Below are 26,804 nucleotides of genomic sequence, written 5' to 3'. Positions count from 1 at the left end.
CCTCAGTTTGAAAAAAAATAAAATGTGTGGAAGTGCACTACGGTTGTCCCAAAGTCTTCTATTGAAAATTAAGATTTGTTAACACTTTTAGTTTGTTGTTACAAATTGAGGTATGAGTCTAAATTATTTTCTGTGGTAATCAACAGCAGGCTATAGATTCTAAAGAGCAAAGAATTGGAAGTACAAATCACTCCAAGCTTTGCCACATAAAAACATTTTTGTTTTAAATTTTTAAATGTAACTATGTAGGTATGCCATTGCCCTTCTCAAATAAAGAAAGCTACAATAACAGTAATGTACGGTGCTGACAACAACTCTTAACTACCACAAGAGCAGCTAAGGAAATGTATGAAGTACAACAGACAATGTATACTCACCTAAAGGATTATTAGGAACACCATACTAATACTGTGTTTGACCCCCTTTCGCCTTCAGAACTGCCTTAATTCTACGTGGCATTGATTCAACTATGTGCTGAAAGCATTCTTTAGAAATGTTGGCCCATATTGATAGGATAGCATCTTGCAGTTGATGGAGATTTGTGGGATGCACATCCAGGGCACGAAGCTCCCGTTCCAACACATCCCAAAGATGCTCTATTGGGTTGCGATCTGGTGACTGGGGGCCATTTTAGTACAGTGAACTCATTGTCATGTTCAAGAAACCAATTTGAAATGATTCGAGCTTTGTGACATGGTGCATTATCCTGCTGGAAGTAGCCATCAGAGGATGGGTACATGGTGGCCATAAAGGGATGGACATGGTCAGAAACAATGCTCAGGTAGGCCGTGGCATTTAAACGATGCCCAATTGGCACTAAGGGGCCTAAAGTGTGCCAAGAAAACATCCCCCACACCATTACACCACCACCACCAGCCTGCACAGTGGTAACAAGGCATGATGGATCCATGTTCTCATTCTGTTTACGCCAAATTCTGACTCTACCATCTGAATGTCTCAACAGAAATCGAGACTCATCAGACCAGGCAACATTTTTCCAGTCTTCAACTGTCCAATTTTGGTGAGCTCTTGCAAATTGTAGCCTCTTTTTCCTATTTGTAGTGGAGATGAGTGGTACCCGGTGGGGTCTTCTGCTGTTGTAGTCCATCCGCCTCAAGGTTGTGCGTGTTGTGGCTTCACAAATGCTTTGCTGCCTACCTCGGTTGTAACGAGTGGTTATTTCAGGCAAAGTTGCTCTTCTATCAGCTTGAATCAGTCGGCCCATTCTCCTCTGACCTCTAGCATCAACAAGGCATTTTCGCCCACAGGACTGTTGCATACTGGATGTTTTTCTCTTTTCACACCATTCTTTGTAAACCCTAGAAATGGTTGTGCGTGAAAATCCCAGTAACTGAGCAGATTGTGAAATACTCAGACTGGCCCGTCTGGCACCAACAACCATGCCACACTCAAAATTGCTTAAATCACCTTTCTTTCCCATTCTGACATTCAGTTTGGAGTTCAGGAGATTGTCTCGACCAGGACCACACCCCTAAATGCATTGAAGCAACTGCCATGTGATTTGTTGATTAGATAATTGCATTAATGAGAAATTGAACAGGTGTTCCTAATAATCCTTTAGGTGAGTGTATATTACCCTTTAAAGGTATGTCTCACTCTGTCTAGTGTTTATCTAAATGCAGTGGTGACATCAAGTGCCTCCAAATGGCCATGTATTGTAATGTGTTATTTTGGGGGGCATTTTTGTCCAACATATGATCTTTAGTGTACAGAGATCTATTGATGTTTTACTAATATTGCTATTACCTTGTAAACTTGTGCTGGAAATCAGATTTCAGACCATGACTGAAATAAAACGGACAGGTTTGAAATACAATGACATTCTGAGCCATGTCTTAATCTGTACAAACATCGCATCATGTTTCTTAGCAGTGATTTTATTCTAAATCAAATAAATGTTAAATGATTTCCATATGATTTATACATCATATTGATTTTATAATCCATTAAAGCTCTTAGAAGACATGGCAGCTGTCAGCCAGTAGTTAGTCTCATGGTATGAGGAATTCATGTAAATTGGCCACTATTTGACAGTAATTTCAATGGTGAAAATGTGCCCAATTTGCCTGAATTTACTCTATTGGGTTCAACCCTTTCGGGTGGGCCCACAAGCATGCATGCATTGCATGGGTAATTAGTTCTTATTATTATGTTTGGAGAGACTTTTGGACACATGAAGACCTTTTTGGACACTGATATATTATATTTGTAATGCTATAACTTTGGATTGTTTTGTCGTATCAATACAAACGTTTTCTGAGATACTGTTGACATGATTTGGAACAAAACAAAAGCAGTTTTTCGAAGCCACCTTACTTAAACCCTGAGTTATATAATGTCAAATCAGAAAAATAAGAGAGAAAAAAAGGTAAATTTTTGGTGATTTATTTTCAGCCGAGAGTCTCAGAATGTATCATAATCTATATCAATAAAAAAAAAGTTCTTTACCAAACACACTTGGCCCATGTTTACCCCTGTGTGTTTTAAATTTATTATTTTTTTTATTTTTTTTATTATAAGCATTTTGGGGATGCCACTGAAACAGGAAATCTTTAAAAACACCTTCAGAGCTTAAAGGGTTAAATACCTATATTTAACACCCCCAAAAAAAACTAAATTATGTTATTATTTATTCACCCTCATGTAGTTTCAAACCCATATGACTTTGTACTGTGGATTACAAAAGGTGATTTTTAGGCTGAAATTTAACCTCAGTCACCATTCACTTTCATGCATATTTTTCCATACAATAAAAGTAAATGGTGACTAAGGCTAACATTCAGCCTAAAATCTCCTTTTGTGTTCCACACAACTATGTGGGACGACTAGATTTTTTTACCATTAGGACAATATTATGTGTATTAAACAAAATAGTTTGCTCTCTGCCAGGTCCATTTAGGATATTAAAGAGTCTAGACATTGTTGGTGCCAGTAAAAATCTTAATACAGTTTTGCTGCATTAGGGAATATTTTTATTTTATTTTTTTATTATATAGGTTGGTTGGACAGTGCAGTAAGATTTTTTTATATTTATATTTTATATTCTCTTCATAGCCACCGTTTAGTGGTGGTTGCTATTGTTTTGCTCAAATGTAGGCTTAGTGGTTTGTTTAAATCCCGTACCTTATGTATTCAACTTTAGTGTGTTACCCATCCTGTACCGTTTGCTCTGGAATACAGGTGAGAAAAATTCAATCGACTTATGTTGGAGGAGCCCAATTCATATCTGAGACTAGAAACTTGGGAAACATTAGTAACCGCATATCAAAGCACCAAAGCCCACACAGAGCATCTTAGCATCAACATAGCAACACCATGGCAACCACCCTGAACTCACTAGTATCATGGCGGTGACTTTTGAATGGCAAAGCAATTGCAAAAATCTAGTTTGTTCATTTATGTTTATGAATAAGGATGAATGGGTGCACAGGATCTTAATTGTCCTTATCAGTGTGCAAAATTAGTAATGTTGGTGCACAACACCTTTACCTCTGTGTAAGTCTTACTATAGTCACATTTTATTGACATTGTAGTGCAAGCCATTGTAGAGCAATTCACATTTCTGAAACCTCAGAGTTTTTATAATGAATCTATTTTCATGAACAAGCTAAATGGCACACAGTTGTAAAAGCTACCGTGTTACTGTTCTTGAAGCTTTACTATGTCTTTCTGAGGTTCAGTGACTGTAAGGTTCCTTTTTCTTCATCACACCTCAAAGGTTTATGAGAGTAAACTGCAAGAGCTGCAGAAACAGGTTGAGACTCGCTCACTGGCTGCAGAGACACCTGATGAAGAGGAGGAAGAAGAGGAGGAGGATGAAGGTAGAGGATTTTGAGTGAAAAAATCCTAACTAATCAAACTTTTTTCACATTGCTCATGTAGAGTTGAAGTCAGTAATGTACATACACTTAGGTTGAAGTCATTAAAACTCATTAAATCTGTGGAGTGGTTAAACAATATTAGCAAACTATAGTTGTTAAGTATAAACTATAGACTAAGTCATTTAGGACATCTACTTTGTGTATGACACAAGTAATTGGACAATAGTTTACAGACAGATAGTTTCACTTTTAACTGACTATATCACAGTTCCAGTGAGTCAGATGTTAACTTGTAAATTATGTCAAGCCTTTTAGACAATTAGCCAATTAGCTTCTGATAGAAGTTGTACTGAATTGGAGGTGTACCTGTGTATGTATTCTAAGGCATACCTTCAAACCCAGTGCCTCTTTACGTGACCTCATTGGAAAATCAAAAGAAATCCGCAAAAGACCTCAGAAAAAAAAGTCTGGTTCATCCGTGGGAGAAATTTCTAAATGCCTAAGTTTATCTGTACAAACAATAGTATTAAAGTATAAACACCATGGGACCACGCAGCCATCATACTTTTCAGGAAGGATACGCATTCTGTCTCCTAGAGATGAAAATAGTTTGGTGCAAAAAGTGCAAATCAACCCCAGAACAACTGCAAAGGACCTTGTGAAGATGTTGGAGGAAACAGGTTGACTAGTATCTATATCCACAGTAAAAACGAGTCCTATATCGTAACCTGAAAGGCCACTCAAGTAAGAAGCCAATGCTCCAAAACCACCATAAAAAGCCAGACTACAGTTTGCACGTGCACATGGGGACAAAGATCTTTCTTTTTGGAGAAATGTCCTCTGGTCTGATAAAACAAATATGTAACTGTGTGGCCATAATGACCATCCTTATGTTTGGTGGAAAAATGTTGAGGCTTGCAAGCCGAAGAACACCATCCCAACCGTGAATCATGGGGGTGGCAGCACCATGTTGTGAGGGTGCTTTGCTTTAGGAGGGATTGGTGCGCTTCTACAAAATAGATGGCATCATGAGGAAGGAAAATTATGTAGATATAGTGAAGCAACATCTCAAGACATCAGCCAGGAAGTTAAAGCTCGGTCACAAATGGGTCTTCCATATGGACAATGACCCCAAGCATACCTTCAATGTTGTGGCAAAATGACCTTGAGGACAACAAAATCAAGGTATTGGAGTGGCCATCACAAAGCTCTGACCTCAATCCAATAGAAAATTTGTGGGCAGAACTGAAAAAGCATGTTTGAACAATGAGGACTACAAACCTGTCTCAGTTACACCAGTTCTGTCTGGAGGAATGGGCCAAAATTCCAGCAACTTATTGTGAGAAACTTGTGGAAGTCTACCCAAAACATTTGATCCTAGTTAAATAATTTAAAGGCAATGTTACCAAATACTAACAAAGTGCAGGTAAGTGTCTGACCCACTGGGAATGTGATGAAAGCAATAAAAGCTGAAATAAATCATTCTCTCTACTATTATTCTGACATTTCACATTCTTAAAATAAAGTAGTGATCCTAACTGACCTAAGACAGGGAATTATTTCTATGATTAAATGTCAGTGAAAAACAGTGTTTAAATGTATTTGTCCAAGGTGTATGTAAACTTCTGACTTCAACTGAAGGTTCTACTTTTGGATTTTCATCTAGCAGTTGAGATGTACACATACACAGTACTGAAGAATGAATTGTTTTTACATTGTAGTTCACTATGCATATTTAAAAAATGTGCATTATCCACACTACTATTTTGTTCATTTGTATACTATTACTACTTATATTAATTATTAAACTTGAAGTCACCATCTCTCTTGTATTTCTGCAGTGCCCTGGACCCAGCATGAGTATGAGTTGGCCCAGTGGGCTTTTAGGAAGTGGAGGTACCACCAGTTTACCTCTGTCAGAGACCAGCTCTGGGGCAATGCTGTATACCTCAAAGAAGCCAATGCCATCAGTGTGGAGCTCAAGAAAAAGGTATGGTCACGTGTGTGTGTGTGTGTGTATACTGTTATTTCAAGATATCATGTAACTGATTTGAAACAGTTTGATACATTCGCTCATGTTGTTAAACTGTGATAAATAGAGTTTGTGGGGGCATTATGGTATATTTGCCCTGTTTTAGTCAAATCTCTGTTGCTTTACTGTCAGTTTACCCATCTGTCTGCTTATAGCAGTTGCCTCATAAATGTCAAAAAGATTGCACACTGTCAATTTTGTTAGTTTTCTTTTCTATCACTTGCTCCACTTTTGGTTGTTTATGCCTCTTTTGCTCAACTGCTCTGTGTAAGACCCCTGTTGCGGAGCCTTGAGATGTTTCTGATTTATAATACGCTCTTGCTTATTACCAAGTATTTATAGCTTCAGTTGGTGCAGAGCAATTTGTTTTTCTTTAGTATGTGGAAACTCTTTTAGATTTGTATTAGATTTAATTACATTTACTTTATTTTCATTCAGAGCAGCATGCATTTGATTTTTTCATCAAGAAGGGTAATCCTTGAGCAATCTGTAGTTAAAGGCGCGATAAAATGGCTTGATGAGCGTAGTTGTCTTTCTTGCGTTTCTTATTTGAACACATTTGAAATGTGACGTAAAGGGACAGATCACCCAAAAAGTGAAAATTCCATCATTATTTAATAATCCTCAAATTAATATTTTAAGCAAAATATTTCAGCTCTGTAGGTCCATACAATTCAAGTGAATGGTGACCAGACATTTACATTTATGCATTTGGCAGATGCTTTTATCCAAAGTGACTTACAGTGCACTTATTACAGGGACAATCCCCCACAGCAACCTGGAGTTAAGTGCTTGCTTAAGGACACAATGGAGGTGGCCGTGGGGATCGAAACCGCAACCTTTTGATTACCAGTTATGTGATTTAGCCTATTACGCCACCACCACTCCAGACCATTCAAGCTCCAAAAATCACAGCATTATAGAAATACTAATCCAGTGCTTAAATCCATGTCTTCTGAAGCGAGATGATTGTTTGAGTGAACTAACCCTTGAAGAGTAAACTAGCATATAGATGACCTCAAAGCAAACACACATAATTCCACAAAATTGACATTTTGATTTTGTGATTTTTAATTGCAACCTTTGGGTTATTAGCCCAGGTCTTACCCACTTAGCTGCACAACCCACATTTTCCTGTCATTCCTTCCCTTATGTCTCATTTTTCTGCTCTGTCTTTAGGTCCAGTTCCAGTTTGTCTTGCTCACGGACACCCTGTACTCTCCACTGCCCCAAGAGCTGCTACCTTCAGAGACTGAGAAAGAGCGTGATTCCAGGCCTTTCCCTCGTACTGTGGTGGCTGTGGAGGTACAGGACCTGAAAAATGGAGCCACTCATTACTGGTCGCTGGAGAAGCTTAAGTAAGCCTCAGGCTGCCAGCCTGCCCCAGTGATCTAACAGAAGTCTTTTACTTCTTGTGCAGTGATTATTTGGAAGCAAAACATTTAGAATACTTAGTAATTGCTGCCAAAAGAGAAATCCCAAAGCTCGGTTTTAAAGCTTTTACAGTTGCTGTTTTTACTTGTAATGTTTTAAAATTTGGAAGTAATTTTTTCTCAGGGTTATGTTTGTAAAAGAACATGATAAAACTCAGGCAATTGGATGGCAATTACAGTCTTTTACTGGGGACGAACTAGTTCAGACATCCATCAGATACTGAGGTTTGCCATGCACCTGTCAGTTACATTACCATTTTCCATGGTTTTGTTGATATCATCCAACATTAAACATTATAATTACCCATTTTAATAGGTTAAATGGTTGTACTATTGATTTTCTTTGTCTTCGGTATTCGAGATCACAACTGCTGTGGTGGGGTGGCAATGTAATTTTATTTTTGTAGGTTCAAACTCTGAAACAACCCTCCAATTGTACCAAATAACCAAGCTCTCATTATCATGCCAAGTGTCAAATGGGAGCTTTACACCAATGGGAAATTTTGGTCCCGTTCCTCCACTACAGATGTTTATTTTGATTGTAACAACATTACCACACAACATTGTGTTAGTTTTCTCCATTCTCGGGGTGGTGGGAGAAAATATGCATTGAAATGCATTATTTTAATCTTGAAGAGAAAGGCCTTAATTTTCCTCATTCTATGGTGATTTCTGACTGAACCGTGCTTTGTTGCTCTTGCAGGCAAAGGCTTGACCAAATGCGAGAGATGTATGATCGTGCAGGTGAAATGGCCTCCTCCAATCAAGGGGATGATGGGGAAGGTGCCCTGACCGGCAGTGATCCATTCTATGACCGCTTCCATTGGTTCAAACTGGTTGGGAGGTACAATAATCACTTAACCTTGTTCTATTGTCTTTGAGATGCTCTGAGATGTGGTTGAGCATATTAACAGAGGTCAAATCTTTCTTGAGTATTATGTTGTGTCTTGTAAAATGGCTTAGAGAAGGTTTAAAATGCATTGAATTTCTGTTTGTACTTCATAAACTGCATTTCGCTGTGTGAAGAGCTGCTTGCTTTAGAAATGTGTTTAGTTAAAGTGGAATGCATAAATCATTCATGACATGTTTGTTTAGTCATTTTCATAGACTTTGTTGTTTTCCTCTTCATATTTAAATCATGCTTTCTTTTTAAAATTATTTTAAGTTATGTCTGTTTTGCATTGTTTTCTCGATACTTATGCCCCTTATATAATTGTGTTTCATTATGTGCTTGTGTAGTTTGTTTTTTCTTAATGCACTGTTTTCATCTATTATCATTATTTTAAATATTCATCACATTCCTTTCATATGGAAAATCCTTTGTTTTGTGCTTTCCATCTGTCACTCACTGTAGAATTTGTTTTGAATTAATTTCTGATTTATGTTTTTGTTTTTTGTTTCATTTTGACCATTAGACTAGCTTCAATGACCTCTTCAAGATTTGTAAAGTTTATATGTATTGGGGTCCAAAAATCAGAGACCACTAGTGAAAATTCTTCTGTTTTTGCACATTTGATTAATTTTAGGGTTTTCACTACAAAGCCCACTATCAGCTTACTAATTTTAGTGAATTAAACATGTACTGTACTTGGCAAGTTTGTGCTAAACAAAGATCCATGTTATCCCAGCATGATTTGAGAACGTTCCAAAGAGCATCTTGTGTGCTGTAACATCTTGTGTGCTGTAATGGAAGCAAGGAAATCTGATCTTTTGTACAAAGGATTTAATATGGTCAATGTACATTTTGATTCTTGATTATAAAATGATAAAATATCAAGAATCTTAAAACTTTTCATTCCCGTGCTTTAATGTATATTTTCAGTGTGGTCTCAGACTTTTGAACCCGTTGATTTTCAATTAATGATTCATGTTCCTGCAATGTTTATTATTTTCTGTTATAGAGCCCTATTTTAAGAGAGCTAAAAGTCATACACACAATGTCAGTGGGCATGGCCATGAAGTTTTTGTATTTTCGTGCAAGCATGCGCTAAGTCTAGGTGCAAGTGGGTTTGGCGATTGTGGTAATGTGCTGGGTAAAGTGAAATTTAATTCTGAGATTCTTCTCCGACACCATCTGCATGCTATTATATAGTCCATTCCCTGTCAAACACCAGTGATATAAACAAAGACCACTCATTTGTAAGATGTTGGTAGAGTATATGGTCTGTATGCCATGAATTAGAAGAATAGAATCTTCTGGACTTTATTTTGTGCATTAACTGCGTCCTTGCATATTTCTAAGACAGTGACAGTGATCTCGTCAGGATTTGGATTTACTAATTATAGAGAATGTAATTATATTATACATTTTCACCTTCTGTCACACAAATCATGGTTAGTATTAACAGTGTTTATCAGAACGCACTTCACTTCTACCGGTCTATTTTGACTTTCATTTAAATGAATGAAAATGAAACAATTTGTAACTAAAAATATCTCTTAATTCAAATTACACTTCAAACGAAACAAAAACATAATCAAAATAACGAAGTGGTCAGAAACATCATACCAAGTCCAAACATTTGTACTCTCTCCAACTTCTTCCACTGGCACCTTTTGCAGCGAGTTAAAAAATAATAATAGCAAATTGCGCCACTTCATTACCATTCAATACCCACACAGTTTGCGCACATACTCCTAGCCCGCTTGCGCTTTGCCCTGGCACGAAAATGGCACTTAGAATTAGTGCTCATGAAAAATGGATAAGTTGCATATGGTCATAGTGGTCATAGCACAAAGTGAAAATAAATCCCTGGATGTCTAAAATCTTGCCCTTTACATGTGGGCTTCTAAAATAACACTGTAAACTCTTGCTTGTACCTACATCCTACCCACGCACCCTTTTTTAGCTCACCTATTTTTCATGGCTGTGTGAACGAGCGTCTGGCTGACCGCACGCCCTCCCCCACCTTCTCCACCACTGATTCTGAGATCACCGAGCTAGCCGACGAACGTCAGAGTGAGATGGAGGACTTCATGGATGATGAAGCTTTTGTGGATGACACCAGTTCAGATGCTGGGACTGAGGAGGGCTCTGACATCTTCAGCGATGGCCAGGACCCCTTCTATGACCGTTCCCCATGGTTCATCCTGGTGGGCAGGTTGGTGCTGGCCACTGCTCAGCGAAAGCATCAGAGATGGAGAGAGAATGAGTTACAGAGTGATGGAGAGAGGTGGTTGGAATCGGTGTGCTGTTGTTAGTTGAGCTTCTGTATCTAAGAAGACTTATTCATTTGCCATATTTCAGATTTCTCTTGAATTGACTGCAAATGCTGTCAACCCCTCCATTATTTTAGTAGCATCATGAAAATAAACAAACATTTTGCAGGCTTGAAAATTCAAGTGTGTAATTTCTGCACTACAATGCCACCGGGTGTAAATGCAGAAATAACCAATATGTCCAAACAGGTTTTCCAAACTCTACCCATCTTCCTTTGTCAGCCAAACAGTTTGTTTGCCGCCAGCTCATGGCATTGTACGAGGTAGAAGTCGGCATGTCGGACTGCCTAAACAAACAGTAATGATGCATTTTGTAATGAAGTTTTTCCGTGTGAAATAGGATATTCCCCAGGGAAAACTGTGGGACTTGATATGATCCATTGGGAATTGATTGGGTTGTGAAAAATGTTCTCTAAAGGCAGTCACAAACTAGACGAGAAGCGCTACGCCGCTTCACGGCTAGGACCACGGCACAGGTATCAAACACAGGGCGCGTCGATATGGTTCACGTGACAGACAGTACACACAAAAGTTAACAGTTTTCCTTTCGTAAAGAATGAACAAGGCTAGAGTAAGTAATATATTTCCATTGATAATGATTTGGGTCAAATTTGTTGTAAAATATTCGATTGCTGCGTGCGCTCTGTGGCACGGCAGAAATTTGAGCAGCCTCGAGCAGACTATGTGGGCGTACATTCATAGAAAACAGTTGTTTTGAATTTTAGCACACGCCATGTCATCTGCCAGATGCGTCCGGTGTGCAACCCCCTTATGGGAGGGTTTACAAAGACAAATGTTGGAATGAATCAATGAACCGCTACCAGCTACCTCTTTCAGCTCTCCAGTCATTTGTTCATATCATCAGAGCTCAGCCTACATTAACCATCTGTCTTGTTTGTTTTAACCCTCATGCATTTGTGTTTGTTTTCATTTATTTTATTTATTTATTTTTATATTAATAATACTGTTATTGTTATTATTATATAACTGTTCATTTTTAATTATATTTTTCTTTTATAATCATTTGATTCTGTGTACTTTATCATATGAGTGAAGCTGTTGTTTATCAGGCAAGAGAGGAAGAGAAAGGATGAGAGAGGCAGCATAGTCTGGATCGATGCAGAGGCGTATATGGACCTGCGTCATTGTGACATCACTGATGTGCTACAATGATAGCTCTCCTTCTTGGCCGTGAGGCTGCCCACGGGGGAGAGGAGGAGCTCTCCGACTGCAAACAGTCTTTAAAAACACTATGTGTGCCCCCCTAGCCTCGAAAAACGTAAAAAACATTTTTATACAATCTTAAAATACATAATTTTGGTTTTATTTATCCATAAAACCAGGGTTGGGCAAGAAACTGAATTATTACATTAATGCCTATTCGATTCATGAGTTGAAATTTGAATTGATTTTAATTAATTAGTAATATTTTACATTTAAGGTTCTGTTTGTTAACATTAGTAAATGCAATATGCACTAACAATGAAGAATATTATTTACAGTGTTTATTAATTTAGGTTAATGTTATTTTATGAAAATACAATTGTTCATTGTTAGTCTATGTTAGTTCACAATGCATTAACTAATGTTTAATTAACCATTAATAAGTTAAATGAAAAGAATAATTGCAGTATTGTTTGTTAATTGATGTAGTTAAGTAATGTCGACAAATACAGCCTGATTGTGTTACTTTATTTATTAAATATATATAAATTTGATAAAACAAAACATTCTAAAGGAGGCATTTTAAACATTGATCATTAATTTGATATAACGTTTCTGAAATAAGCCCATATGTTATATGATTATATGTTTTTGGTTCATTCTTACTGAAAAATAAAATGTATTAATAAAAGCAACACTTCTAGCAATTATATGAATTTCTTTGAATTTCATTCCATTTTAATTCTACTTCCTTAAATTCAAATTCTAAGAACAATTATCCTGTTTTCGAATTACATCAAGCCTGTTTTATACCTCATTTCAAATTCAAATCTACATAATGCTCAGCTGTGCGTACAACAACAACAACAACAAAATGTATGCATTCTTTTTTCAGCCCTACTTTAATTTCAAGGTTGATGGGTCATTTTTTTAATTTCTTTTATTATTATTTTTTATTTGTATTTGTTTGCAACAGTTCTTTATTTAGTGTCTGACACAACATATCCATTATTCTCTGCTGGTGTTAATCAGAGTAATGGAAATGAACTTGTGGCCCTGCTGTGAAAGGGGTTTGAGTCACTGTGAGTAACACTGCTCTCCTGGCTCTATTTGTTATCATCTGCTGTTCCCTCCATACTAATGCATTCAGTTCTTTGACATATTTGGAGAGAGTCAGTCAGCAAGACATCTTGGAGCATTATCATAATTGCCATTCTTTTTCCTCCAGAGCCTTCGTGTACCTGAGTAACCTGCTGTATCCTGTGCCCCTGGTGCATCGTGTCGCTATAGTAACAGATAAGGGAGATGTGCGAGGATTTCTGCGAGTGGGGGTTCAGGCCATTGCTGGTAAGCACTGCTCTATATTAAGGAATTAATTAAGACTGGTCTGAGAATTAATCAAGCACAGTTCCGCATACCAATCTTAAATCGTTTTTTTTTTTACTCGCTGTTTTTGTTGTAGCAGACGAAGAGGCCCCTGATTATGGATCTGGTGTGCGTCAGTCAGGCACTGCTAAGATTTCCTTCGATGATGAGTATTTCAAAAAGGTAAAACTTAGACACATTGATCCATGGTCCCCATGATGGGGATGCATTTTCGAATCTGGCTCGTGACACTTCCCAATCTTGTTCCCACTTCTTCCCATAATTTGATTTACATTTATTCATTTTGCATATGGTTTTATCCAAAGCAACTACTACTAGAACACAATGCAAGTAACACTACCATAGCATACCATAAATTACAATATTTCTCTGTCCATTTGATTAAAACCGTCAAAAAGGCCAAACATTTATAAAATAAATAATATAAAAAATGCACAATGTTTGGGCGTAGGATTTGTGAATTTCAATTTGAAGAATGTTCTTAGTTGCACAATTACAGGCCTGTTAGATTTGGGCCAATGCGACTATGCAGCACAAATAAAATATTCGCTAGCCATTTGGCCAAAGTTTGGATGCCTAAATTAATTGTTTAGCAATTAGCAGAAAATGTAGAATGTAAATTTAAGTGCAAAAATTCACCATAAAAAAATCACAGTAGATCGCAGTACTATGATACTTCAGACTCTTCCTTAAGGAGTCAAACATTTTACAGTTCTGTCTTGCATGTATGCTTGCTGAAAATTCTCTTTTTACTCTCTCCTTTTCACACTTATCCAATACAGAGTGATTTCTCCTCTGTGTCCATGACGCACTCTGGCTTCTCTTTGGAAGAGCTGCGTATTGTAGAAGGCCAAGGTCAGAGTTCAGAGGTCAACACCCCCTCAGAGGAGATAAACAGAATAAATGATATGGGTGAGTGTGAACGCACCGGCCAGCTGGCAAACCCTGAGCTCTGCACAAAGCTGTGCAGTCTGAGTCAAAAGAAATGCTTACACATCCAGACAGATGCTGTTGTTTTTTGGTATGTTGTTTGATTTACACTCTGAGCTTCAGTGACCTGAAAGCTTTAGAGCTGAAAGGATTTTTCTAGTGGCTTTAACAGGTCAATAAAAAGACCTCAAAGACCACTGAAACAAATTTACAGGCGTTCTTTTATTAAAACGTTGTATTCTGTATTTTTTCCCTGAAATATGGAAATAAATAAATGTTTCTAAAGGCTAAAGAGAGACATTAAAACCCAACATATTAACTACAACTTAACTTTTCAAAGGGTTAGTTAATTTATTTACAATTATTTACTCACCCTCATGTTGCTCCAAACCTGTATGACTTTCCTTCATCTGTAAAGCAACATATATATATATATATATATACAAATATTTAACCAAGTGTTTTCCATACAATGACAAAAGTTGAGTGACTAGGAATGTTTAGCTAAAAAAAAAAAAAGAAAAAAAAACAACTCCATAAAAGTATCCCCTATGACTCATTCGCCATATTATCTTCTAAAGCCACACGTGATAATCTTATGTATTTCATGTAAAATATAACATCATACAGGTTTGGACATGATTTGTGGGAGAACTATTCCTTGATATTGATGTTTTCCATTAAAAAAAAAAAAATTATAAAATAAAATGTATTTTTAATATGTTGAAATTAACATTAACCAAGTTTAGTAAATGCTTAATATTGTTCATTGTTAGTTCATGTTAACTAATGTTTTTAAGTAATGTTAACAAATGGAAACTTATTGTAAAGTGTTACCAAAATCTTAACCAGATTAAACAGATTTACATGAAGCAGTCATGTATTTGGTATGTTTATAAATATTTTGTGTTTGTGTCTTAAGACCTGAAGCTGGGGAATGTGGAAACAAAGTTGATTGATGGTTTGGCGGAGCATCTTGAGGTGGGCAGCATTTTCACCTTCCGCGTCACCGTTCTGCAGGCAAACTGCATCCCGCCTGAGTACGCAGACATCTTCTGCCAGTTCAAGTGAGTCAGCCTGTCTCCATGGCAACCCTTCTGTCTCTTTTGATTGGTATTTACTCAGACACAGCACACACACAGACACACAAATCATGCATAAACACAGTCACGATTCTCTCAGTATTCCTGTCTCACACTGCCAACAGTTTCCTCCATCGTCACGATGAGGCATTCAGCACAGAGCCCCTGAAGAACACAGGCAAAGGAGCCCCGCTGGGCTTTTACCATGTACAGAATGTAAGTGTTAAAAGCAGTGTGAGAGACAAGCTTTTAAGGAAATTAAAAGAAGATAAATGATGGTGGCACCACAACCCATGTGTTCTCATTAAAGCTGAGGTGTGTGATTTCTGCACTGTAAAGAAGTCAATGGAAAGGAGGAGGCGAGAACCGGCTTGTCAATATATATAATATTTTAATAATAAACTGAAACAGAAGACACAAACACACACGACAGACATGTCCGTAAACTATCTCTCTCTCGTTGCACCACCGTCTGCCATCGGCCTTTATCCCTCTCAGAGGCTTAATTAGCCTGATAAGGGACCGGGTGTTTATAATCACAACCCGGCCCTGCCCTCCGCCCTGCCACATGCACCAATAGCACCAATGCAAACGTAATGATTGTTTTTAAACTGATTTCCCGAGCACTCCACCGTCTGCCATTGGTGGGACAAATGGATAGTCTGGCCCCAAACCCGTGCCATTGTCAGGCTGATCAAACAAACAATGTTATTTATACAGCAGAGCGCCACAGTGTTTACATTTTTCAAGGGAAACAAATTCAGATGGCTTTCATAAAGTTGTCTTTGCATTTTAAGTAGGTTTGAGTAAAAATATAGATTTTCCAATGCATCGCAATCTCCATTTGAACAATCTTGATATAGATTTTTAAATCCCAAGATTGATCTTTTACTCTGTGCAACCCTTCACTACAGTGAGAGGAAATTACTGTCATTACAAAATTTCGCACTGTGCGGCTAAAATGTACATTGACGAGCCAAAATATTACGACTACTCGCAGGTGAAACAAATAACATTGATCATCTCCCAATAAGACCACATGTCAAGGTCTGGGTTGATTAGATGGAAAGCGAACAATCTGTTCTCGTAGTCAACATGTTGAATGCAGGAGAAATGTGCAGGAGTAAAGACCTGAGTGACTTTGACAACGCTCAAATAGTTATGGCCAGACGACTGGGTCAGAGCATCTCTGAAACGGCAAGGCATCTTAGGCGCTCCCGGTCAGCAGTGGTGATTAACTTCCGACAGTGGTCTGAGGAGGGATAAACCACACAAGCGATGGGGAGTTGGGCAGTCAAGGCTCTTCGATGCACGAGGGCAATGAAGTCTATCCCATCTAGTCCGAACCATTGAATTAAACTTAATAAAACGTCTTTTAGTGAAAGTGAATGTCTTCTAGAAATATTTTTAGAAGATGATTTTATCCACTTTATTGTTAGTAAGCATGTTTAATCCAACCTTTTAAGTCGGGCCACAAGCTGAATAATCAGTTAAGAGCTAATGATTAATCTTTGCAATAATCTGCGAATAGTCAAATAATCGTTCTAGTAATCATTAGACTAATCGATTATCAAAATAATCGTTAGTTGCAGCCTTCATACAGATGGTGTTATAGAAATGTGGTTTTCTTAAAGAGATAGTACCGGATTTAACACATGTTCAACAAATCAGTGTAAATAATTGTAAATGGTATAAATGATGCAATTTAACAATAAATATGTAACAAAAAAATAAATGAAATATAATATCTTAATTATTGATTAAATACATTAATTTGTTCATTTTTTAAAACCCAAAAAGTGACCAAAATTATTAAAAACTAATATAATGAACAGCATTAGCTGGGAGAGAATTTATTTCATTTGTAACCAAAAGGTACATTATAACTGAAATATGCCCATATGAATCGATGTCGAATCAAAATCATAATCGAATCGAGAGCTTGTGAATGAATCGGAATCGATTCGGGAACACTGTATTAATACCCAGCCCTAATATTAAGCTAGTAAAGGAGAAAATATTGTAATGTTGAAAAAAATTACACACTTCAGCTTTATAGTATTGTATCAGGCTTGATAAATATAATAATTATGTCACACTATTGCACACCATTATCAGGGCTGGACTGGTAATCTGGCATACCGGGCATTTTCCCAGTGGGCCAACGCACTTTGGGGGCGATCAGGGGCAGACTGGCCATTGGGAGAACAGAGTGGGCCGGTGGGTTGGCCACAAAATGTGCAGAATGGGCTGCGATAAGCTAAAATCCTAGGCTGATTTATTTTCCCAGTCCAGCCCTGATCATTATGCAAATATGAATTTGCTATCAACTTACTGGTTTTCCTGTCTAGGTCTCAGTGGAGGTGACCGAGTCCTTTATTGAGTACATAAAGACAAAGCCAATTGTGTTTGAAGTGTTTGGCCATTATCAACAGCACCCACTCCACCTTCATGGACAGGAATTAGTCAGGTAATGCCCTGTTGCACAGTATTTTTATACAGTATGATAAGCGAAATCATGTAATGTGAGTTGTTTTAAGTGCGTCGTAAGGCCATAACCGAAGACATTAAGGAGATTACATCTTTCTAATATAAAGATTAGTATTATTACAAGTAATTTATTATTTTTTCCAATGCAAATTAAAAGCAGATAATATTTTGTAAATTAGGTCACGACCTCGATGCCGTAGTTTAAGTGTGAATGAAACAGCATTCACAACCAATTTTACTTCTGCAATGTGACATTTCCAAAGGAAACAGGATGAAAGAAAATAAATTTAGGACAGGACCTGATTTTATACATCAGTAATTGATTGGACCATGACAAGGGGGCTTTCCATTTCAATGGCGGATCAAGTTATTACATTTTTGACAAAAGATTACGTGGACATTTATTTATTTGAAATGGTATTCATGATACATCATGCATAATAGTACCAGGAATGTGTGTTAAAGTGAAAAGGGTTCCTTTTGATTTTATGTTGACTTCACATCTTGAAAAACAATATAATAATTATTATTCAAAATTATTTTATTTGTTATTTTTGACTGATTTGAATATTCTTCTCTCTTAGCCCTTCTCAGCCTTCCAGAAAGTATTACCCCCCACCGATGCCTCTGTCTAAACCAGGTAATGTATGACGGAAACTGCTGTGCGACTCAAAAACTGCAACTGGTCTCCATAAAGAATGCTAACATGATCATGAAGACAGCTTGAAGGGTTTTTAATTTGCATAAGTAACAATAGAGCAGATTTCTTGAATAATCCTTGCCCGGAGCATTAATCCTGCTCTATCTCCTCACTAATTATTATTGTTATTCATTACATGACTCATTAAACACGCGCTACCTCGCAGTTCTAAATGATGCTGTAATCTCTGGCTCTCTTATTTTATACGGTTTCTCTTTCCGTGGGCTTTCGATCCTATATGTCTAACAAGTCAGTTTGAAAGATACTGTGCCTGTCCAGACTGTTTTTTTTTGTCTTTTTTTTGATGGGGAACAAAATAAAAACAAAGACTGCACCCTTGAAGTGTCATCTGTCTGGACAGCGCATTGATCTTTACCTGAATCTGTCTTTTATATAGTCTAAGATATTGCTATATGAATCTGAAGGTGATGCAGCCAGACGGGAGATGATTGGAAAAGCTGTAGAGATTTTTGTGATTTAAATATTAGAGATGCAGACAGTTTGAGAGACTCATTTAACACCAGCTATATAAAATAATTACATTTGGAGTTTTTGTCTCTCCAAGGCTTTGCACAGTTAGTCTTTGCTCAGATATATATTTTATTGGCGTATCCGACTCAAAACAGTTTAATTTTGGTAGTCTGAACTGAGTTTTTGGAATGTGTCTCAATCTGAACAGATCAGATAGTATGCAATATTAGATTGATCTGTGTCGAAATGCATTCATTTTCACAAAATGTACCTATCTTGCACGTGGCGGGATGTCGTGATAAACATGAGTAGAGGCTAAATTTGCATCCTCTCTTTTAATGCTGTCACCTTAAGTGTCATTCATCAAGCGTTCACCTATCCTTTTTACTTGTTTTTCTTTTCTCATTAGCAAATGAGACCTTCATCCGTTTCCATTTTTATGTACATTTAATATCATCTTTCTCTTTCATTTCAACGCTCACTCCCTCCGCTCTCACCTGGTTCTCTTAACTGGCATCTTCCTGCCAGATCATGCACGTAAGATCGAGTTGATCAGGTACCTGATGAGCGGTTACGTGCACGGCCAGGTGTTGGACACGCTCTCGGAGCACGCCAATGCTCTGGCCTCCACGGCCGTCGCCAATCTGGAGGATGGGGCAGATCAGCTCTCCCACTTCCCCTTCCTCCCTGTACCCAACAGCCCAGTTTTCAGAGTGCGCAAACACCACGGTTGGTACAGAGGCGCTCTAAAGGAGCAGAGTAGTTTAGATTGGTAGTGAATGGCTCTGTGTTGTGCTTTATGTAATGTGACTGTAGTGACGCATTAAAATCCCACCCAATGAACCCCTTCTTCGTCTTTTCATCCTATAAAAAAATCCCACAGAAATGGAAGTTTGACATATTTTTAAATTTAGGCCATCCAGTCCCCTACAGGATTAGATATAAAGGCTTTCCTTAAAATGTGAGCAGTGATGGTGGCGTTTTGTTTTAGCATTTGTGTTTTTTAAAGGAATAGTTCACCCAAAATGATAATTCTCTCATCATTTACTCACCCTTATGTCTTCTCAAACTCGTATGACTTTCTGTGGAACACAACAAAGATATTTTGATGATGATATGAGGTGTTTTTGTGATATAATGCAAGTGAATAGTGACCAAATGTTCTTTTTCAAAAAAGGACATAAAGGCAGCATAAAGGTAATAAATAAGTCTCCACAGGTTTAATCCATGTCTTCTGAAGCGATCCAATCTATTTTTGATGAGAAAAGACTAAATTATAACTAATTTTTCGCTATGAATCTTGACATCAGCAGTCATATGAGTTTGAGACAACATAAAGGTGAGTAAATGATAAGAGAATTATAATTTTTGGGTCAACCATTCCTTTAAAAAAATTGTTTACCAAAATAATGAAAATTCTGTCATAATTTACTTACCCTCATGTTGTTCCAAACCCACATGACTTTCTGCCTTGGAATAAAAAAGCAGATAACTTGAAGAATGGACTGGTTGCTTTTTTTTCCCATGCAATGATGACTAGAGCTTTCAAGCTTCAAAAAGGATGCAGAAGCACCATCAAATTATTATAAAAGTCTTCTGAATCCATATGATAGCTTTGAATTAGAACAGACTAAAATTTAAGTGTTATTCACTGAAAATGTTGACATCCGCCCCCAGTTCTCCTAAGCCGCTTTTCCACTATCGTGCCAGTGCGAGCCAGAGCTATCAACTGGTCAGCCAGGGCCAATAGCCTCAGACTGCAAGACCAAAATTGATCCGTGTTCCCACCATCATGTCACACACCCTACCCATTTCACAAGCAACAAGGAAGCTCAAGCTGAGGTATCATGTTATCTAGAATATCGAGTTTATATAGGATGTAAACCGCAAGATAATTTAGCACTGACAACTCACCGACTGTAACTGCCATGGTGTCCCGAGTCGTCTCTCCACTAACAGCGGGATGTCCCAGCACACCGTCTTTGAAAGTTGACAGAACCATGGGCACTGCTTTGTCCATTGGGGGATTTAACAAATTCTTACTTAATGCAGCTCTTGATGTATTCATGAAACTAATGAGAGAAATAGAGATGTCCAATTTTGGACTAATTTGAATCGGACCAATTATTAAGGAGATGGCAGTAAGTAAATGACAGAATTTTCATGTTTGGATGAACTATGCTTTAAGTCATTCCTCCCTCATTTTTATCTCTACATGGTAGGTAGATCTAGACTGTAATGACAGCTGCTTTCATGTTTTATTATGTCACCGTGTTACTTTTTGAAGATGATGTGCTAATTGAATTAGGTTATGTGTTTACACATTTGTCTTGGTAGCTGTGGAATATCACTCAAGGACACTTTTTTATTTTTTATTTTTTTATCACAAACATCTTACACGTGTGAAGTGCTTTTCTTTCATCTGTGAGAATAAAATTTCTCCTCAATGTCATCCTCTATAACCTCAAACCATCATACTGTAGAGCTACAGCAGACTACTGCAGGAAAGAGTGCCGCCCCTCTTTTAGCAATACATCAGGCTGTATTGATCTCCCTGATGTAGTGTAGGGTTTCTTGTGGCTCTACATATTGTCTCTCCTTTAAGCTGATGCTTTTTCTTTTAAACAATGTTACATGACTCATGCTCACTGTTTATTTGTCATGCTCAAAGGTTTTTGTGGACATTTAAAGAGCAGTTCACCAAAAATGTAAAGTCTGCTTTGATCTACTCACCCTTATGTTGTTCCAAATCCAACCTTCCAAATCTGAATGTTAGGGACAGACAGCCTCCGTTTTATGGTAGAAAGTAAATCGTACAGGTTTAGAATGACATACGACTGAATAAAAATGACAGAATTTTCCTTTTTTGGGGTGAACTGTCTATTAAAAGGACCAGGTCTTTTCAGGACAGAAATAGGCCTATTTAAATACATCAGCCAGATGGTGCACCATATTCTGGTGTCTTCCTGGCCTATTAATATTCCATTTCCCTGCAGTGCCAGCCACCAAACTGAACACCATCACTAAATCCAACCTGGGTCAGTGTGTAAGCAAGTATGACCTGCTGGCCTGGTTCGAGATCAGTGAACTGGAGCCCACCGGAGAGTAAGTGAACCATATTTAGATTACATATGAGCCAAATGTCTCTGATCAAAGGTGCTGTGCATTAATTCTGGGTCATTAAGCAACAGAATTTTTAAGTTTCATACTAAAAACATAATGCTAAGACATGCTCATAAATTCATGTGTACAAAGAATGTTTGCTAATATAAATTGTATGTTGCTTATTAAAGGTATATCCCAGCAATAGTGGATCACACAGGTGGGCTTCCCTGTCATGGAACATACCTATTGCACCAGGTATTTCACAAATTCAGATTATTGTTCTCTATAAGGTGTTTATTTTCTGTATATTCTATATTAGGGTTATAAATATGGGTTACAAATCTCTACATACAACAATTGTAGCTAAAGTTATGTTTTTGTACTGTCCCTTTACACATAAACTAAATAAAATGACACTTATTTTGGATAAGACATGAATGCATAATACATGTGGTATTATGATTGTAATTACAAAGACATCTTAGATTTGTTATTCAGTGCATTGAATTTTCATACATCAATTCATTGCAATGCACCCCCTAGTCTATGCACCATGTTCTTCTCTATAAATATTAAATTCTCTTTGCAGTGGCAGTCAGTAAATGTGTAGTTTGGCCTAAAGACTGGGTTTACTGTCCTTGGCCAAGGACGTATAAATAATTAAAATGATTGCTTCTGTTCTTTTTGGTAACCTGGTTTGCTTCTGATTTCAGGGCATCCAGCGTAGAATCACAGTCACTCTGATCCATGAGAAAGGCAGTGAACTCCACTGGAAGGATGTCAGAGAGCTGGTGGTTGGTGAGTTATTTTACACATTTCGGCATGCGATCTTACTTAGAAATTAGAAAGAAAAAAATATATATTGCTATATTGCAAATTCTCAATATTTGTATTAATCTGTAACACTTTACAATAAGTTTCCATTTGTTAACATTAGTTTAAAACATAAGTTAACATGAACTAACAATGAACAATATTATTAAGCATTTATTTATATTTGTTAATGTTATTTTCAATATATAGTAGTACATTTTTAAATTCAAAATTTGCATATGTTAACATTAATGCACAATGAACTAACAATAAACAATTGTATTTTTATTAACTAACATTAACAAAGATTTATAAATGCTGTAAAAATATATTGTTCATTGTTAGTTCATAAATACTAATGCATTAACTAATGTTAACAAATGGAACCTTATTTTAAAGTGTTACCCATTAATCTAACACATTAAGTGCCATCCTTCTGCTTTAAGTTATATTTCCTGACATGTAAAATCTCTATGGGTGCCGCACAGGAATACACAGTAGCTAGGTGAACAGGTGTTTCATAAAGTGTGTTATAGACAGGGTTGCAGTGTTCTATCAGTGATTATTGTCACTCTTGTAGGCCGAATCCGGAATAAGCCAGAAGTGGATGATTCAGGTGCAGACGCAGTCCTGTCTCTCAACATCATCTCAGCTAAAAACTTGAAATCCTCCCACAACTCCAGCAGGTATGTTGTGTTAGCTCTCCACATTACAATTTGAAAACCTGGAAATTCCAGGGAATCGTAAAACTGTCCTGGAACAATTATTGAAATTTCAATAAGAATATAATTTTCTAGTTATTTCTTTGGCAAGAAAATGCTCTTTGTTAGGGCAATTCTTCTATAAAAATGACTTGCCTAGTTAACACAAAGAAATTGAAAAATCATGGAAAGTCATGGAAATGCATTGGTCAAGTTAATTTAATACATCTGATTTATCACGTCTGCAATCAATACCAGGTTGTGTGTTTATGGAAAAATCCATTAGAGCAGAAACTCCTCCAGGGAACAAGAGAGACATCTAGTGAACAAACAGAGAAACAACAGTTTAAATAATATGCATGGTGCCCTGTACATTTATATTCATTTTGTTAATTTGCATGTTGTGTTCTTCTAATTAATGCTAATTTGCTTTATTCTTGTTTGCTCGTTTGTCTTTTTAATTTGAATGGTGCCGCTTGTCTTTTGATTTGTTCATATTTCTGTTGCTGATGGTTTCTGCTTGTTTTGTCTTTCTTTTTTCTTTTCTTTTTTGTTCTTGTCCTTTTCCTGCTGCGGGTGGACTCTTGGTTTTGCTGCAGACTTTGTATAGATTGCGATATTGCTAGGTATCACAACCACCTGCTCATAAAGCATTTTCATAGCAAAACTGCTTTATGAGTCGCTTTAAGATTTACTCATATGTGTTACAAAAGTAGGCCTGTGTCATTGTTTTCCCTCTCCTTCCCTCTTAATTGATTCTACATTATAGTATGAATTAAGGGAAGAATTACAGGTGAATAGGCTATTTTTTTTTAATCAAAATTAATCTTGGCCATATTAATATGCACACAAAATAAATAACCTTTTTATTGTGACTTGACCCATTTCAACTATTAAACCATGGAAATGAAGCATCACCCTGTTACATTGGGGGGTAGAATCATATTTTGTTTTAATGTGATCAAAAACTCAGTGGTTGGTTATTGCTATTCCTTTTGACAAAAGATAAACTTTTGTTCATGTAAATAAACATGTTTTTTCAAGGATATAATGGCCCATATATAACCTTAATTTCGCTGAAGAAGCAATATCTAAAATGACAGAAACAGGAGAGTACGTTTATTATGAGTAAAATGTCACTTTAAGAAAATGGACTTTGAAAGATGCTACAATGTTAATGTAATATATCATATTATTTATTATAATATAAATTTCATTGGCTATTAAATTTTTTTTTTTAGTTAATTCCAATAGAAATCACCACTTAATGCCTGTAGTACCTCCCCATATAACCATCAATAGCTTTGCCACCATGTTTATTAAAACAGAAATTTATATGAATACGGATAACAGTCATGAAATGTAATGTCATGAATGGTTATGACATTACATTTGATCATGGCCATTCACTTTATTATAAAATTAGTCATGTTTGCAGTTGAAATGTGAAACGCTGCATAAAGATGATAAAGATGCAGACAAGCCAGTGTGCATCTCTGTGTGCCATTTAAACAGTGAAATGAGAGAGAGAGAGAGAGAGAGACAGAGAGAGACAGATACATGAGGATATTTGATGATGAGTCACCTGCACCACTCTCTCTCTCTCTCTCTCTCTCTCTCTCTCTATCTCTCTCTCTATCTATCTCTCTCTCTCTCTCTCTCTGCCTCTAGTGTGTTTTTACTTGCAGTCAGCACAGCGCAGCAGCCCCCAGTCTCACACACACATACAGTCTGCTTCAAGCTCACACCAGATCACTAATCATGTAACATCTGTTAGCACTCTTGCTGTGGTGTTGATGTCAATGTGACTCAAACGTATCAACAAACCATTTAAAAACAGAGATCTTCTGGCACTGCATGATACAGCTGCCATTATACCTCATATTATTCACAGTGGAAGAGGAGAATGTCTGGCTATTAGCAGCACCATCTGTTTGGTTAAAGTTTACACATTGGCAGAGAGCTGCCTGAAACACTTTTATGGACCTTTTCAGTTAGCAGATATCCTTTAGGATTCAGGGCTTGTGAAAAATAGCCCTTGTGTCATTATTTTGTAGACACTGAAAAATGATACATTAAAAACAGAGAACCTACATTACTTGCAAATTACCACATACTGTCTTGTGAAAGATGTGGCAGTGAATTTCAGGCAGCATTGCAAATGAATTGATTTGGCCTTAAATTGTTGTAGACCAAATTATACAAATATTTGCTGTCTTATTGGGCACAGTTTAAAGACAACATGAAATCAAAATGGGTCCCATTTACTTTTTGAATATTGGTGGTGGCAAAGTGAGCTAAAGCGCAGAACTGGTAAGCAGTAGGTTGTCTATTCGATCCCCACATTCACCACCATTGTGTCCTTGAGCAAGACACTTAACTCCAGGTTGCTCCGAAGGGATTGTCCATGTAATAAGTGGACTTATTAAGAAGCTTTGGATAAAAGTGTCTGCCAAATCCGTAAATGTATATGAATACACGTTGCCGGTGTTTCGTGAGCAATTCATCAGTGCACAGTATTCCAAAAATTTTTTTTTTGCCATTTATAGTCTTTCTTCAAAATGTAATAAATCTTCAGCAGAGATCAACCAAGCCCTCTTATTTTTAAACCTCTCCATTCCTACCGCCTGTCATAGAGACCATAGTTTTCAGGATAAAATCAAGGTCTGCCCTATATATATATATATATATATATATATATATATATATATATATATATATATATATATATATATATATATATATATATATATATATATCAATCATTGATTATCCTGTTTTACTCTTTATTCTTAGTCTCATTACAGATGACAAAATTGTTTTGATTGTTTTCGTGTTGTCTTTAAGCAGGTCCCCCATACATACACAAACACGCTCAAAAAATTGTGTTTGGCACATTGAATCACTTAAGCCTCCCTTAAGCATTGTAGATGCTCAAAATATCCTTCCCTAGCAAAGCTAATGGTTTCATGTTGTTGATAAAGCTCAAAAATGTATGTGTTTTAACCTTGTTCAGGACGTTCTACCGGTTTGAGACGGTCTGGGACAGCTCCCTCCACAACTCTCTCCTGCTGAACCGTATCACTCCCTATGGAGAGAAGATTTACATGACCCTGTCTGCTTATCTAGAGGTCGGCCTTCACTCGGTTTACTTGCATGTTCTTATTAACCTCTTCAACTCTGTGGGTCAAAAACTCTGTGGGCAGAAAAAGATTAGGCTACACTTAAAATGTACAAGTCCCCAGATACATAAGTCAGGCATATGTGGTTTCATTTGAAAGCTTAGAATCTGAACTTTTCACAGATATGCTTCTGCATTTATGTTAAATAAGATAACAAAATAAGGCCTGAAAAAAGTTGCGTTGCAAATAAGCGCCACCTAGAGGTCATGTGGTAGAATATTAATATGCAATGAAAAACCATTTTTTCTTTTATT

General features: G+C 37.0%; 1 protein-coding gene across 1 annotated transcript in view; it reads left to right on the top strand.

Annotated features, from left to right (window-relative positions):
- Positions 1 to 26,804, top strand: part of LOC127618389 (kinesin-like protein KIF1B) — a 47,192-nt gene that overhangs the window by 12,451 nt on the left and 7,937 nt on the right. The window contains exons 7-23 of the mRNA XM_052090800.1: positions 3,740 to 3,842; positions 5,684 to 5,832; positions 7,054 to 7,232; positions 8,011 to 8,151; positions 10,157 to 10,408; positions 12,919 to 13,037; positions 13,153 to 13,238; positions 13,859 to 13,988; positions 14,929 to 15,073; positions 15,214 to 15,304; positions 17,440 to 17,558; positions 18,163 to 18,218; positions 21,746 to 21,854; positions 22,043 to 22,109; positions 22,568 to 22,652; positions 23,248 to 23,353; positions 26,385 to 26,499. Of these exons, the coding sequence (XP_051946760.1) occupies positions 3,740 to 3,842; positions 5,684 to 5,832; positions 7,054 to 7,232; positions 8,011 to 8,151; positions 10,157 to 10,408; positions 12,919 to 13,037; positions 13,153 to 13,238; positions 13,859 to 13,988; positions 14,929 to 15,073; positions 15,214 to 15,304; positions 17,440 to 17,558; positions 18,163 to 18,218; positions 21,746 to 21,854; positions 22,043 to 22,109; positions 22,568 to 22,652; positions 23,248 to 23,353; positions 26,385 to 26,499 (2,052 nt within the window). The remainder of the gene's footprint in view (positions 1 to 3,739; positions 3,843 to 5,683; positions 5,833 to 7,053; positions 7,233 to 8,010; positions 8,152 to 10,156; positions 10,409 to 12,918; positions 13,038 to 13,152; positions 13,239 to 13,858; positions 13,989 to 14,928; positions 15,074 to 15,213; positions 15,305 to 17,439; positions 17,559 to 18,162; positions 18,219 to 21,745; positions 21,855 to 22,042; positions 22,110 to 22,567; positions 22,653 to 23,247; positions 23,354 to 26,384; positions 26,500 to 26,804) is intronic.

The sequence above is a fragment of the Xyrauchen texanus genome, chromosome 25 (assembly GCF_025860055.1).
Source record: "Xyrauchen texanus isolate HMW12.3.18 chromosome 25, RBS_HiC_50CHRs, whole genome shotgun sequence".
NCBI lineage: Eukaryota > Metazoa > Chordata > Actinopteri > Cypriniformes > Catostomidae > Xyrauchen > Xyrauchen texanus.
This window is presented reverse-complemented; position numbering and strand designations above follow the sequence as displayed.